The sequence below is a fragment of the Anomaloglossus baeobatrachus genome, chromosome 10 (genome assembly GCF_048569485.1).
Source record: "Anomaloglossus baeobatrachus isolate aAnoBae1 chromosome 10, aAnoBae1.hap1, whole genome shotgun sequence".
Lineage (NCBI taxonomy): Eukaryota > Metazoa > Chordata > Amphibia > Anura > Aromobatidae > Anomaloglossus > Anomaloglossus baeobatrachus.
The window spans coordinates 189,159,844-189,174,851 of NC_134362.1; the positions used below are offsets into that span (position 1 = coordinate 189,159,844).

The following is a 15,008-nucleotide window of genomic DNA, read 5'->3' on the forward strand; positions in this document are numbered from 1 at the left end:
CGCCAACCAGACGCAAGGAAGTGACGTCATATATGACGTCACCTCCTTGAATCTGATTGGCTGACGGAGCCATTGCTATAGTGCACAGAGCTCTTCTGCGCAGCACCGCAAATGAATCAACTGTTGTAAAGCCTTTCCGGCCCACTGCAGAGCTGCGATCGTCACCGAGTCTGCGGGCTGCAACACGCAAGTAAGGTACGTGCCCACTATCAGGACTCGCGGAAAGGTGAGATTTTTTTTTTTTGGTGCCTATTACTAAAGGTTAAGCACAATACCATAGGATGGGCACAAGAATGAGCACAATACTACTGGGCACAATACTACAAGGATGGGCACAATACTACAAGGATGAGCACCATACTACAGGGCATAAAGATGAGCACAATATTACAGGATAGGCAGCACTACTGGGCACAATACTGCAAACATGGGAACAAATATATATATATATATATATATATATATATATATATATATATATATATATATATATATATATATATATATATATATATATATATATATATATATATATATATATATATATTACTCTATATATTTAAAAAAACTATACCGTATTTTTTGGACTATAACACACACCGGACCCTGCTTTTAGAGGAGGTAAATAGGAAAATAACATTTTTAAGCAAAAAAATGTGGTCATGACACACTGTTAAGGGACGAGGATCTGCTGCTGACACTGTATGGGGGTAATTAAAAAAAAAAACAAAAAACTGCGTGCGGTTCCCCCAATTTTGATAACCAGCCAAGATAAAGCCTCACAGCTGGGGGCTGGTATTCTCAGGCTGGGGAGACTCATGTTATTGGGAGCCCCCCCACGCCTAAAAATATCAGCCAGCAGCCGCCCAGAATTGCCGCATCCATTAGATGCGACAGTCCAGGGACTTTTCCCATCTCATCCCGATTTGCCCTGATGCGGTGGCGATCGAGGTAATAAGGAGTTAAAGGCAGCAGCCCATAGCTGCCACTAGGTCCTAGCTTAGTGATGGCAGGTGTCTGAGACACTCCCTCATCACTAAGCTGTAAGTGAAAGTAAATAAAGGATTTTTATGTGTTTTTGTGTTTGAAATAAAAGACAAAAAAAACCCTCTTTCACCACTTTATTAACCCCTAAAACACCCAGGTCCGATGTAATCCACACGATGTTCCACGACGTATCCAGCTCTGCTACATCTGACAATCACAGAGAGCAACCATAGAACACGACGGCTCTCTGTGAGGGTCAGGCCGCAAGTGAAGTGAGGCGCGCGGGATCAGCGGTCACTCCAGCTGTCACCGCACGTCACTTGACTGAAGTCACCGTGGATATCGCGGTCACTTTAGCTGCAGCTGGATTAGCGGTAACAGGTTTTTAAGGGGCACATGTTGTTATTGTTTATTTTGCTTTCTCTCTCTTTCTCTTTCTCTTTCTTTCGCTCTCTTTCGCTCTCTTTCGCTCTCTTTCGCTCTCTTTCGCTCTCTTTCGCTCTCTTTCGCTCTCTTTCGCTCTCTTTCGCTTTCGCTCTCTTTCGCTTTCGCTCTCTTTCTCTCGCTTTCGCTCTCTTTCTCTCGCTTTCGCTCTCTTTCTCTCGCTTTCGCTCTTTTTCTCGCTTTCGCTCTCTTTCTCTCGCTTTCGCTCTCTTTCTCTCGCTTTCGCTCTTTCTCTCGCTTTCGCTCTCTTTCTCTCGCTTTCGCTCTCTTTCTCTCGCTTTCGCTCTTTCTCTCGCTTTCGCTCTTTCTCTCGCTTTCGCTCTCTTTCTCTCGCTTTCGCTCTCTTTCTCTCGCTTTCGCTCTCTTTCTCTCGCTTTCGCTCTCTTTCTCTCGCTTTCGCTCTCTTTCTCTCGCTTTCGCTCTCTTTCTCTCGCTTTCGCTCTCTTTCTCTCGCTTTCGCTCTCTTTCTCTCGCTTTCGCTCTCTTTCTCTCGCTTTCGCTCTCTTTCTCTCGCTTTCGCTCTCTTTCTCTCGCTTTCGCTCTCTTTCTCTCGCTTTCGCTCTCTTTCTCTCGCTTTCGCTCTCTTTCTCTCGCTTTCGCTCTCTTTCTCTCGCTTTCGCTCTCTCTCTCGCTTTCGCTCTCTCTCTCGCTTTCGCTCTCTCTCTCGCTTTCGCTCTCTCTCTCGCTTTCGCTCTCTCTCTCGCTTTCGCTCTCTCTCTCGCTTTCGCTCTCTCTCTCGCTTTCGCTCTCTCTCTCGCTTTCGCTCTCTCTCTCGCTTTCGCTCTCTCTCTCGCTTTCGCTCTCTCTCTCGCTTTCGCTCTCTCTCTCGCTTTCGCTCTCTCTCTCGCTTTCGCTCTCTCTCTCGCTTTCGCTCTCTTTCTCTCGCTTTCGCTCTCTCTCTCGCTTTCGCTCTCTTTCTCTCGCTTTCGCTCTCTTTCTCTCGCTTTCGCTCTCTTTCTCTCGCTTTCGCTCTCTTTCTCTCGCTTTCGCTCTCTTTCTCTCGCTTTCGCTCTCTTTCTCTCGCTTTCGCTCTCTTTCTCTCGCTTTCGCTCTCTTTCTCTCGCTTTCGCTCTCTCTCTCTCGCTTTCGCTCTCTCTCTCTCGCTTTCGCTCTCTCTCTCTCGCTTTCGCTCTCTCTCTCTCGCTTTCGCTCTCTCTCTCTCGCTTTCGCTCTCTCTCTCTCGCTTTCGCTCTCTCTCTCTCGCTTTCGCTCTCTCTCTCTCGCTTTCGCTCTCTCTCTCTCGCTTTCGCTCTCTCTCTCTCGCTTTCGCTCTCTCTCTCTCGCTTTCGCTCTCTCTCTCTCGCTTTCGCTCTCTCTCTCTCGCTTTCGCTCTCTCTCTCTCGCTTTCGCTCTCTCTCTCGCTTTCGCTCTCTCTCTCGCTTTCGCTCTCTCTCTCGCTTTCGCTCTCTCTCTCGCTTTCGCTCTCTCTCTCGCTTTCGCTCTCTTTCTCTCGCTTTCGCTCTCTTTCTCTCGCTTTCGCTCTCTTTCTCTCGCTTTCGCTCTCTTTCTCTCGCTTTCGCTCTCTTTCTCTCGCTTTCGCTCTCTCGCGCGCCTCATTAGCACATCATAAAGGATCATTAGAAATACTTTTTCTATAGATCTCTTATCTATGCTACTAGATAAAGGGACAGTTAGGTTCGGGGTGCATATTGCACCTGACAGGTTCCCTTTTTTATTTTGTCCCCTGAAAATCTGTGCGTCTTCACTTGTCAGTCATTGTTGTAGATCCTTGCTGCCTGCGCTTCGGCCCCGTACGCTCTCCGCAGCGCTGGCAGCCTGCCCTACCCAGATTAAATATAATTTCCGATTTTTCTAATTACAACTCCTTGTAATTACTGTTTGTTTTCTTTAATGGCGTCTTGTGCCTCTTCCTCCTTTTTCCCCGCACCTTGCATCTACCCTGGGCTGGTTATTTCCTCCCCGGCTGTGTACACGCTCGGGGCTGAGCCACCGATAATTATCACAATGAAGCTCACTATCCCGAAACGCAAGAAGACTCCAGTGTATAATTTAATCTTCTACCGCGCACGTGACATTTCCATTTCATCACTTTTAACTGTAATTAGTTAGACCATTGCCAAAAAGATCGTGGGGCTTCTCGCTAACCTCTAGACAGTAGCGGAGGCATCGAAGTAACTGATGATTAAAGGATCTGACTACAACAGGTTTGTTTTGTAGTCTGTAACCATGGAGACAGACAACATGCACACAAAGGAGCTGTAGTACTAAACCTTTACACTTTTTTTTTTTTTTTTTTTTTTTGCAGAATTGCTTTAATTTTTTTTACATTTGCAAAAATGCACTTTTTTTTGGCATGCCGACTGTTTTACAAAAGTGGCAAAAACAACCCAAGAATTGCTGTATATGGGGCTGTGGCTTTACAGATGGGTCAAGAAATCAATATTGTTCACTGCAGAAAAAGCCAGTAGCGAGAAACTGAGCTGGATTATGAGGAAGGCCGTCTGGTCTGATCTGATCAATCATGATCATTGGAGACCACTCCAAGCAACCTATAGGTATCTGCAGATAAAACAGGACACCCTCACGTGGAGTCCATGCATCCATGGGTCATCGCTCTTTTGCTGGCACAATGGAGACCTACACAATATATGGTTCCAATATTATGGCTGATCGGTGCATCCCGACTACTCGGTTCCCAGCAATTCTTTCCTTCTCATAGTCTGGTCAAGCAGGAACATGGGCATACACTAGTGAGGGAGATGTATTGGCATGTGATTATGTTATTTCATCTTATTTATTCCAGGACGTCTTGATATCAACATCATCGGAATCATCTAGGTAATGGCTGTGTGTATGTGTATAGTATATGCGCGTGTGTGTGTGTGTGTGTGTAATATATAATATAATATATAATATAATTATATATATGTGTGTGTGTGTATAATAAATAAATATATATTATATTTGTATGTGTATATATACTATGTGTGTGTATGTATGTATTTTATATATATATAATATTAATTGATGATATTTTTGGTGCGGTAAATGCGGTATGAATTGCCTTAGGGTATCTGGGCACGCATATGATGTATACATGGTGAGGGCTTTGTGAGTTGACGAAATATAACTAGAGGAATTGGGTTCCTCTTTTTAGAATATATTTAATAAAGGATTAATTTTAATGCTGTTACATATATTGCCAATTTGGGATTGCTGTATTACCTGGATATTGTTAGACAGAACTTGTAAAAACAAGCATTTAAGCAATTTACTGCGTATTAAAATTTTCAGCCGTTCCTGACATATTAACATTTTTTTTTCTTCTGTTTCCAGCTCATTGCCTAGGAGACCGGCCACCTCTGCCTAGCTTGTAACCACTGGCTGGTATTAGGAGGAACTGCACACTCTAGAGATCCTGGACATGTTCAAAGCAGTGCTTTCAAGCTCAGTAGAGAGTTTGTAAGCACTGAGCATGTTTTGCTGTCGAGTAGTGGTGGTCGGTTTCCATGGCAATGAGCTGTAAACAACTGTTAATATCTCAAGAACAGCTTAGAATTTTAACAGGTAGTAAATTACAAAATTGTTTGTAGTAACAAAGCCTATCCGATAATACTCATTTGTGATCGTGGGATTAACCCCTTATTATGCATTTCTTTGTTACCCACACAGTTCATGGAGCAATTGGCTGATTCCCGCCGTGGCTGTGCTGATTCTGGGGTTGATGTATCGTTTTTACTCTCTGGACAGCCGCTCGTCGTGAGCGTTACAATAACCTTTACCAACCATAAGCTGCCGGTGTCTTCACGCACAAGAAAATGAGCAGGATCAAAAGCACAGAGAAGAAACGTCCCCCCGCCCCCCATCTCTGCCAGATCCAAAAAGTCAAAACTTGAGCGGAACCTCCTCATTTTATGTCGGTGACCAAGACCTTCTCGTCCATACTGTGTGCCTGTGTCGTGGTTTTAACCCTATCTAAACACTGGATAATCTTACGGGACCTTTTTATCATGGAGCATGCCTCATAACCCTGTATCCCCTTCGAAGCTTAATTCCACAAATCTGAAAGTTTGTATCTATGTAAAAAGTTTGTTGCAATGCTTGTTTGTGCCGACTTCAAAATTCTGCTGGTTGCCATTGGAAACAGACTACACGGTTCACCCTGTTGTCAGACATGTGACTTCTGACTTTCCATACTGGAAGCTGGCAGAATTCTGAATGGGAAAAGGAGCAGTAATGCAAAGTTTTCCAACTTTGAGTAAGTTTGGAAGTAGAACTCCCTTTAATGATCTTCTCTTTCGGGGTATCGGTGGTCTTCTGGGATGATGCTTGGTATGCATGTCAGGGACCACATAGTCCAGTGTTTCAGACCCTTTAATCACTGTGTATGAATGAATCTCGGCAAAACGGTTGTCATCAATGTCATCTGTGCGCTAAAAGCCATAACTAAGGATCTTCAGACATCACTGATTTTAATAAACTCCTCATCGGGCTCTATTGTGGCTCACTTGGTGCATATTGCATTTTTTGTTTTAACTTTTTGCATAGGATATGTTTACACTGGGTTTTTCTGGTGCTAAAATCCACATGAAAAACTGCTGCAAAATGTGAAAAATGCAGATTTATTTTTTTTTTTCTCTCCCCACATGGCTTCTGAAAGCGCAAATCCACAACCGGAACCTGAATTTCATCCATAGATAACACTGCAAATTCTCACCAGATTGTGTTTTTTATTTTTTTCTTCTTTTTTTATTTTTTTTTTCTTGTTCTTCTTTTTTTTCTTTTTTTTTTTTTTCTAGTTTTTTTAACTGTTCTTTTTTTCTTTTTCTTCTCCCCCCCCCCACCCCCCCCCTTCTTTATGTATTGTTAAAATACACTTGCTGGTGGTCAATTGAACGGGGTTTGCCTAATTTTTATGTGTAATACATCACATATTACATTTTCAAGCTCAGTATTGATGAGGTGAGTATTTCATTCTTTATAACCCATTACAAAATAATCACTAAATTACACAATGCAAGCTGTATATGTCAATAAATTAGTCTTGGAGCTGATGAGGCTGCATTATTCACTTTTCAAATCCATGCAAGAATGGCTGCATAAGCCTTATTTTTTATAAATAATATATATATATATATATATATATATATATATATATATATATATATATATATATATATATATATATATAATTTTATGTTTTGGTGATTTTTTTTTTTTTTTTTTTTTTTTTTTTTTTGCTCCTATATCAATATGCTTATTCCTATAAAGCTAATTTCTATTTTGTTTTTCCTCCCCACCTGACCATTTTGGGGATAGATATGTTTTCATGGCTTTTTATTGCATTTTAGTGTAGTGTTGCGGCGGTCCATAAAATGTAATTCTGGAGTTTTGTCCCACCCCCTCACCCCCTCTTTCATTACACAGTTTACTGATTGGTTTAATCAACTTTTATAGTTTGATGACTTGGACTTTTACAAATGTAGTAAAACCAAGATGCAGATGCTGGCTGAATTACACAGCCATCATCTGCTCTGCTGGATACATAGAGACTCTGCATGCGAGCCTGTATGAATGTCAGGAAGCTGGCATATCACGTAACTGTAAGGGGTTAATATCAAAATTTTACAGCCACACTGGCAAGCATTTTCATAGTTAGTACACCAGCCTCATCAGGTCTAAGAGTTCTTTTTATTAAAGGGGTCATCTTTTTTAGGAGGTAAACGCTGCCTAGCCATCTGCCTTGATTCTTGCCTGGAGGGTAATGTGCTATTAATGATTGGCAGTCCTAGACTGCAGCATGGGTGCACCACTGGCCCAATCTGTGCACCTTTCGAGACACCATTGGAGGAGTGCTGGGGCAGTGATCCAGCAATCTGGGCCAACCTCCGAGGAGCGCTTGCATGATCTGTTGCAAAGAGCTTGCAAGTGCTCGCTCCTTGCCTAGGAGATTGGCACCTATGAATCCGCCCTGATTCTTGTCTGGAGGGTGGGTAATATGCTACCATTGATTGACAGTCCTAGACTGCAGCATGGTTGCACCGCTGGCCCAACCGGTGCACCATCGGAGGAGTGCAGGAGTACTGATCCAATGATCCAGGCCCATCTCAGCAGCGCTTGCAAGAGCTTGCTCCTTGCCTAGGACAATGGCACCTATGAATCCACCCTGACTTTTGCTAGGAGGGTAATGTGGTACTAATGACGGATAGTCCTAGACTACAGCATGGGTGCACCACTGGCCCATTTGGTGCACTTTCCGAGGCACCATTGGAGGAGGGCAGGGGCACTGATCCAGTGATCTGGGCCAACCTCAGAGCAGCACTTGCAAGATCTGTAGCAAACTGCTTGCTCCTTGCCTAGGAGACTGGCACCTATTACTCCTTCCTGATTCTTGCCTGGAAGGTACCGTAATGTGCTACTAATGATTGACAGTCCTAGACTGCAGCATGGTTGCACCGCTGGCCCAACCGGTGCAGAGTCTGATGAGTGCAGGGGCACTGAGCCAACGATCCAGGCCCATCTCAGAGCAGCGCTGGCAAGACCTGTAGCAAAGAGCTTGCAAGTGCTTGCTCCTTGCCTAGGACACTGGCACCTATAAATCCACCCTCACGTTTGCTAGGAGGGTAGACTGCAGCAGGGTTGCACCACTGACCCAACCGGTGCCCATCTCAGGGCAGCGTTTGCAAGTGCTCACTCCTTGCCTAGGAGACTGACACCTATGAATCTTCCCTGATTCTTGCCTGGAGGGTAATGTGCTACAAGTGATTGACAGCCTGCAGCATAGTTGCACCGTTGTCCCAATCGGTGCACTTTCCGAGGCACGATTGGAGGAGTGCAGGGGCAGGGGCAGGGGTCCAGCAATCCGGGCCCATCTCAGAACAGCTCTTGCAAGTGCTCGTTCCGTGCCTAGGAGACCAGCACCTATGAATCCACCCTGATTCTTGCCTAGAGGGGAATGTGCTACTCATAATTGATAGCCCTAGACTACAGCATGGTTGCACCACTGGCCCAATTGGTGCATTATGGGAGGAATGCAGGGGCAGTGATCCGGGCCAGCCAGCCTCTGAGTAGTGCTTGCAAGTGCACACTCCTTGCCTAGGAGACCGGCCACCTATGAGCCTGCAGAGGTGGTTGATGATGAGTAGTTAAATTGCAAAGTCGCTGTTTTTGCAAGCACATTGCATGTTTAATATGAGAATATAATGCAGGATGTCTGCACCGCATGAGATCCTATCCTTTCATTGTTCCCTATGATGGATAGCCTGGTAAGGCATGCTGGGACTTGTGGTTGTGCTTGTGCACGCTGCTTGTTTCCTCAGCCCTTCTCCATGTCGGCTTGGATCAGTATGTTGCCCCCAAGTCTTCCGCCTACTCCATTCATAAAAGGTTTGTTTACCATTTTCGTCCCCCCCCCCCGCCCTGCCCCCCTCCCGTTACGTTCTCTTGTGAGACAGAGCTCCTTGTGTGTGGCCGAGTCTCGCACAGTAAATGTTTGTTTGGTCGGTCACCGCTCACACAATGAGGCTCTGTAAAGTGTGTACGTTTTTCGGTACAATTGTCTCTGTGCCATCCGAGTGACAATGATGGGACATGTGCTGAACACGAGGTCTCCATAGAAAGCATTCATCACACTGGCCGGCCTTAAAGGGGCTGTCCTCTATTAAATCCATCTACATCCACAATACACCGCCTCCTGTCTATGGAGGGGTCGGTGTAAAAATAAACCCAAAATGTACAGATTAGACATCACCAATCTTTTTGTTCTCGACAAGGGATGAGACGTTCCCAGCTCACCTGGAGGGATCCCCCTCAACCTGTCTTCAAGACCCCAAAGATGGATATCATTATACGATTATAGAAATCTTCCTTTAGGGGTATATATAGAAATCATGGGACCACGTAGCAAAAGTCCTCAGCTCAGAAGCGCGGCCGTGGAAGAGCATACGTACAGCTCAGAAGCGCGGCCGTGGAAGAGCATACGTACAGCTCAGAAGCGCGGCCGTGGAAGAGCATACGTACAGCTCAGAAGCGCGGCCGTGGAAGAGCATACGTACAGCTCAGAAGCGCGGCCGTGGAAGAGCATACGTACAGCTCAAAAGCCCGGCCGTGGAAAAGCATACGTACAGCTCAAAAGCGCGGCCGTGGAAGAGCATACGTACAGCTCCGAAGCGCGGCCGTGGAAGAGCATACGTACAGCTCAGAAGCGCGGCCGTGGAAGAGCATACGTACAGCTCAAAAGCACAGCCGTGGAAGAGCATACCTCACAACTATTTCTTTAACGTTCCTTTGGGAGACCCAGACCATGGGTGTTTAGCTTCTGCCTCCGGAGGACACACAAAGTACTACACTTAAAAGTGTAGCTCCTCCCTCTGAGCTTATACACCCCCTGGTGAGCCAGTCCTAGCCAGTTTATTGCTTTGTGTCAGGAGGCATACATCCACACATGCATTCTCATCTGATTTGTTTGACTTTTGGAAAGAGTTTGAAGAAAAGCGGGTCCATGTCTGGACTCCCGGCATGTCCCTTCTCACCCCAGTGTCGGCGGTGTTGTTAAGGTTGATTTACAAGGCTGAAGCCTTACATGCCGCGCTCCTTCACCATCCCTTCTGGGCTCTGGCTTGAAGTGGGAGCCAGCACGGTCTCCATGCCTGGCAGGAGTCCGGTCTCCATCCACAGCTCCTTGAGGATTCTGTTGGACCGGAGCACTCATCCCCAGGGACATGGCCCTGCGTCTTAGCAGCTAAGTACCTGAGACGTTTATGTTGGGGGTCCCGGTTCTTTATTGTAAGGGGAGAGTATGCTGTATGTGATTGTTTTAACTTTTCCGGCGGGTTCTCTAGCTTTTGCCTGAGAACAGCGCCGATGGTGCCTGCTTGTCGGCCTCGCCGCTTAAATTTAGGCCCCGGCTTCGCCGGAGGCCTAGTTTCATTTTCCTGCCCTCGCATGTCACTCATACAGAGGGACAGGTTCGGCTCCTCCCGGCGGCCGTTCTACACATGGGAGGGACACTCCCCACTGCTGGGGCGTCCCTCCTTCCCGGCAGGTCTCTTTAGCCCTCCAGTTCCCGCTCTTTTATAGGAACGCCCTCTTTTCAGGCAGAGTTCACTCTGCTCTGGGACATCCTGCACTCTGCATCTCTGCTGAGGTGCTGCGCACTGGGGGACCGGGCTTCGGGATCTGGAGGGCACACAACACCGCGCTCAGCGGTCTGGTAAGCCACAGCCGGTCTCCGGTTGTGGACCTCTGTATATTCTCCCTGGGATTCAGTCTCTGGCAGAGCCCCCACTCCAGCAGCATGTCTCACACAAGGAGCAAGGCTCCAAAGCTTTATTCTGCATGCACTGCATGTCAGCTCCTGCTGCCTGAGCCGAGCACCTATCCACACTGTGATGTCTGCTCTAACTTGGCGGTGCCACAGCCTGGAGTCTCACCCCCCCAGTGGTCTCTCAGGCTGCTGCTGCACCTGTGGCTGAACCCCCGGCCTGGGTAGAGTCCTTTTCTAGGTCCATATCCCAGTCATTTGCTGAGTCCATGGGACTTTTGTCCAGGACTTTGATGAATATGCATCAGCCCCTCACAGGGTGCCTCTAATACTCTTGACAGAGGACTCCTATCCTCTGACCTCCGTCCATCGGAGCTCACGGAGGATTCATCATCTGATCCCAGACCCCGTCCTTCTAAGAGAAGGCGCAGGGTTTCCTCCCCCTCCCCATCCCACAGCTCTGTCTCAAGAGCTGACTCTCAAGATGAGGAGGATGCCCTCACTGGGGGCTCGGAGGCTATGTATCCCATCGATTTCTCTGAGGGTGACTCAGATCTTAGTGATTTGATTGCTTCTATTAATTCTGTGCTGGATCTCAATCCGCCAGTGTCAGAGGAGCAACTCTCTTTGGCAGAAAAACATCAGTTCACCTCGCCTAAGAGAGTGAAGAGTGTGTTCTTTAACCACTCCAGTTTTCAGACCGCTGTGACCAAACCCAGGGCCTGCCCTGACAAACGCTTTCCAAAGCGTGGTTCTGATGACTGTTTTCCCTTTCCACCTGAGGTGGTCAAGGAGTGGGCTCACTCCCCAAAGGTAGACCCTCCGGTGTCTAGGCTATCAGCCCGGACCGTTGTGTCGGTGGCTGATGGCACTTCCCTTAAGGATTCCACTGACCGTCAGATTGACCTTCTGGCCAAATCTGTGTATGAAGCTGCGGGGGCCGCGTTTTCCCCGACTTTTGCAGCAGTGTGGGCTCTCAAAGCCATCTCTACTTCTCTAGAGGAGATGCATTCCCTCACCAAGGAATCTATGCCTGAGATGGTTACCTTAACTGCTCAGGCTTCAGCTTTTTCATCCTATGCCATGTCTGCCATGCTAGAGGCTGTTCACCGCACTGCAGTAGCTTCAGCTAATTCTCTTGTTATCCGCAGGATATTGTGGCTTCGAGAGTGGAAGGCAGATGCTTCTTCCAAGAAGTTTCTTGCTGGGCTCCCTTTTGCTGGTTCACGGCTGTTTGGTGAACAGCTGGATGAAATCATTAAAGAAGCTACTGGCGGGAAGAGTACTTCCATGCCACAAACCAAGACCAGGAAACCCGCCCAGGGTAGGAATCAATCAAGGTTTCGTTCCTTTCGTTCCTCCAACTGGTCATCCTCTAAGCCTTCCGCCTCGTCCGCTAACTCAGCCAAGGATCAGAAATCCAACTGGCGCCCAAAAGCGCGTCCGCAGAAGACCGCAGGAGGTTCTGCCACTAAGGCAGCTTCCTCATGACTCTCGGCCCGCTCCAGCCACGTCCTTAGTCGGTGGCAGGCTCTCCCACTTTGGCGACGCTTGGTTAAAGCAAGTCTCCGATCAGTGGGTGAGAGACATCATATCTCACGGCTACAGGATAGAATTCTCTTCCAGCCCGCCAAACAGATTTTTTCTCTCAACTCCCCCCTGCTCCAAGGCCGCCGCCTTCTCGCAGGCCGTGGCGTCCTTGCAGGCAAACGGAGTGATTGTCCCAGTTCCCGCTCAGGAATGGTTCAGAGGTTTTTACTCAAACCTCTTCCTAGTTCCAAAAAAGGACGGTACCTTCCGGCCCATCCTGGATCTCAAGCTTCTCAACAAGCATGTCCGGGTGCGGCATTTTCGCATGGAGTCTCTGCGATCAGTCATTGCCTCTATGACCCAAGGGGAGTTCCTGGCGTCCATCGACATCAGAGATGCCTATCTACATGTGCCAATCGCAGTGTCACATCAGCGTTGGTTACGTTTTGCGATAGGAGAGGATCATTTCCAATTCGTGGCTCTCCCCTTCGGGTTAGCCACGGCCCCTCGGGTATTCACCAACCGACCCACAGTCTCACGTACCTAGGGATGCAGTTCGAGACTTTGCCGGCACTTGTGAAGTTGCCCTTAGACAAACAGCTGTCTCTCCGGTTGGCGTTGCGCTCTCTCCTGAGGCCCCGCCGTTATACCCTCAGGCGTCTGATGCAGGTGCTGGGTCAAATGGTGGCCTCCATGGAGGCGGTTCCCTTTGCCCAGTTCCATCTGCGTCCTCTGCAGCTGGACATTCTCCGCTGTTGGGACAAGCGGCCTTCCTCCTTACAGAGGTTAGTGGCTCTGTCGCCACGGACCAGGAGCTCTCTTTAGTGGTGGCTTCGACCCCTCTCCCTGTCCCAAGGGCGCTCCTTCCTGACTCCGTCCTGGGTGATTCTCACCACGGATGCCAGCCTATCCGGCTGGGGAGCGGTACATCTCCACCACAGAGCACAGGGCACTTGGACTCCGTCCGAGTCAGCCCTTTCAATCAATGTGCTGGAAACCAGAGCTGTGCTTCTAGCTCTCCTAGCCTTTCACCACCTGTTGGCGGGCAGGCACATTCGAGTCCAGTCAGACAACACGACAGCGGTTGCCTACATCAATCACCAAGGCGGGACACGCAGCCGCCTGGCAATGTTGGAGGTCCAACGCATTCTTCAATGGGCGGAGGACTCCAAGTCCACCATATCTGCCGTCCACATCCCTGGCGTAGAAAACTGGGAGGCAGATTATCTCAGCCGTCAATCCGTGGACGGTGGCGAGTGGTCCCTGCAGCCGGCAGTGTTTCAGTCAATCTGCCGCAAGTGGGGCACTAATGGCATCCCGTCACAACAACAAGGTTCCGGTTTACGTGGCTCGCTCCCACGATCCTCAGGCCTTCGCTGCGGACGCTCTGGTTCAAGACTGGTCCCAGTTTCGTCTGTCCTACGTGTTTCCCCCTCTAGCTCTCTTGCCCAGAGTCCTGCGCAAGATCAGAATGGAGGGCCGTCGAGTCATCCTCATTGCACCGGAGTGGCCCAGGCGAGCTTGGTATCCGGACCTGCTCCAACTGTCCGTGGAGATGCCGTGGCATCTTCCGGACCGTCCAGACCTGCTCTCGCAAGGTCCGTTTTTCCGCCCGAATTCTGCGGCACTCAAATTGACGGCGTGGCTCTTGAGTCCTGGATTTTGATGGCTTCTGGTATTCCTCCTGAAGTCATCTCCACTATGACTCGGGCCCGTAAGTCTTCCTCCGTCAAGATCTATCACAGGACTTGGAAAATTTTTCTGTCCTGGTGTCGCTCTTCCGGCCATTCTCCTTGGCCATTCTCGTTGCCGACCCTTCTGTCTTTTTTACAGTCCGGTCTGCAGCTAGGACTGTCCCTCAACTCTCTCAAGGAACAAGTCTCAGCTCTATCAGTGCTGTTCCAGCGGCGTCTCGCCCGGCTGGCTCAGGTCTGCACCTTCATGCAAGGTGCGTCTCACATCATTCCGCCTTATCGGCGGCCCTTGGATCCCTGGGACCATAACTTGGTCCTCACGGTATTGCAGAAACCCCCTTTCGAGCCACTTAGGGAGGTTTCTTTGTATCGTCTTTCTCAAAAGGTGGCCTTTCTAGTTGCCATAACTTCTCTCAGGAGAGTCTCTGATTTGGCTGCGCTCTCCTCGGAGTCACCTTTTTTGGTTTTTCACCAAGACAAGGTAGTTCTCCGTCCGACCCTGGACTTTCTTCCTAAGGTGGTCTCTCCCTTCCACCTTAACCAGGATATTTCCTTGCCTTCCTTCTGTCCGGCCCCTGTTCATCGCTTTGAGAAAGCGCTGCATACTCTAGATCTGGTGCGTGCTCTCCGGATCTGTGTCTCGCACCGCTGCGCTTAGGTGGTGCACCTCTCTTTTTGTGATAACCACAGGGCGGCGCAAGGGTCTCTCTGCTTCTAAGCCGACCTTGGCCCGTTGGATTAGATCGACCATTTCAGACGCCTACCAGAGTACTCAGGTGCCTCCCCCGCCGGGGATCGAAGCACACTCGACCAGAGCTATCGGTGCCTCTTGGGCTTTTAGGCACCAGGCTACGGCTCAGCAGGTCTGTCAGGCTGCCACTTGGACTAGCCTGCATACCTTTTCGAAGCACTACCAAGTGCATGCTCATGCTTCGGCAGATGTGAGCTTGGGCAGACGCATCCTTCAGGCGGCGGTCGCCCATTTGTGAAGTTAGGTTCTGCCTACTTCTTAGTTTTTCTGTTTATTCCCACCCATGGACTGCTTTGGAACGTCCCAAGGTCTGGGTCTCCCAAAGGAACGATAAAGAAAAAGAGAATTTTGTTACTTACCGTAAATTCTTTTTCTTATA

At 48.5% G+C, this 15,008-nt stretch overlaps 2 protein-coding genes across 2 annotated transcripts in view; one reads left to right on the forward strand and one right to left on the reverse strand.

Moving 5' to 3' along the window:
- CYB5B (cytochrome b5 type B) overlaps positions 1-5,889 on the forward strand; it is a 38,326-nt gene extending 32,437 nt beyond the window's left edge. The window contains 2 exon segments of the mRNA XM_075327056.1: positions 4,196-4,230; positions 5,065-5,889. Coding sequence (XP_075183171.1) covers positions 4,196-4,230; positions 5,065-5,155 — 126 coding nt within the window. The 3' untranslated portion in view covers positions 5,156-5,889.
- Positions 1-15,008, reverse strand: part of PSMD7 (proteasome 26S subunit, non-ATPase 7) — a 627,368-nt gene that overhangs the window by 405,953 nt on the left and 206,407 nt on the right. The gene's annotated exons all lie outside the window — the stretch shown is intronic.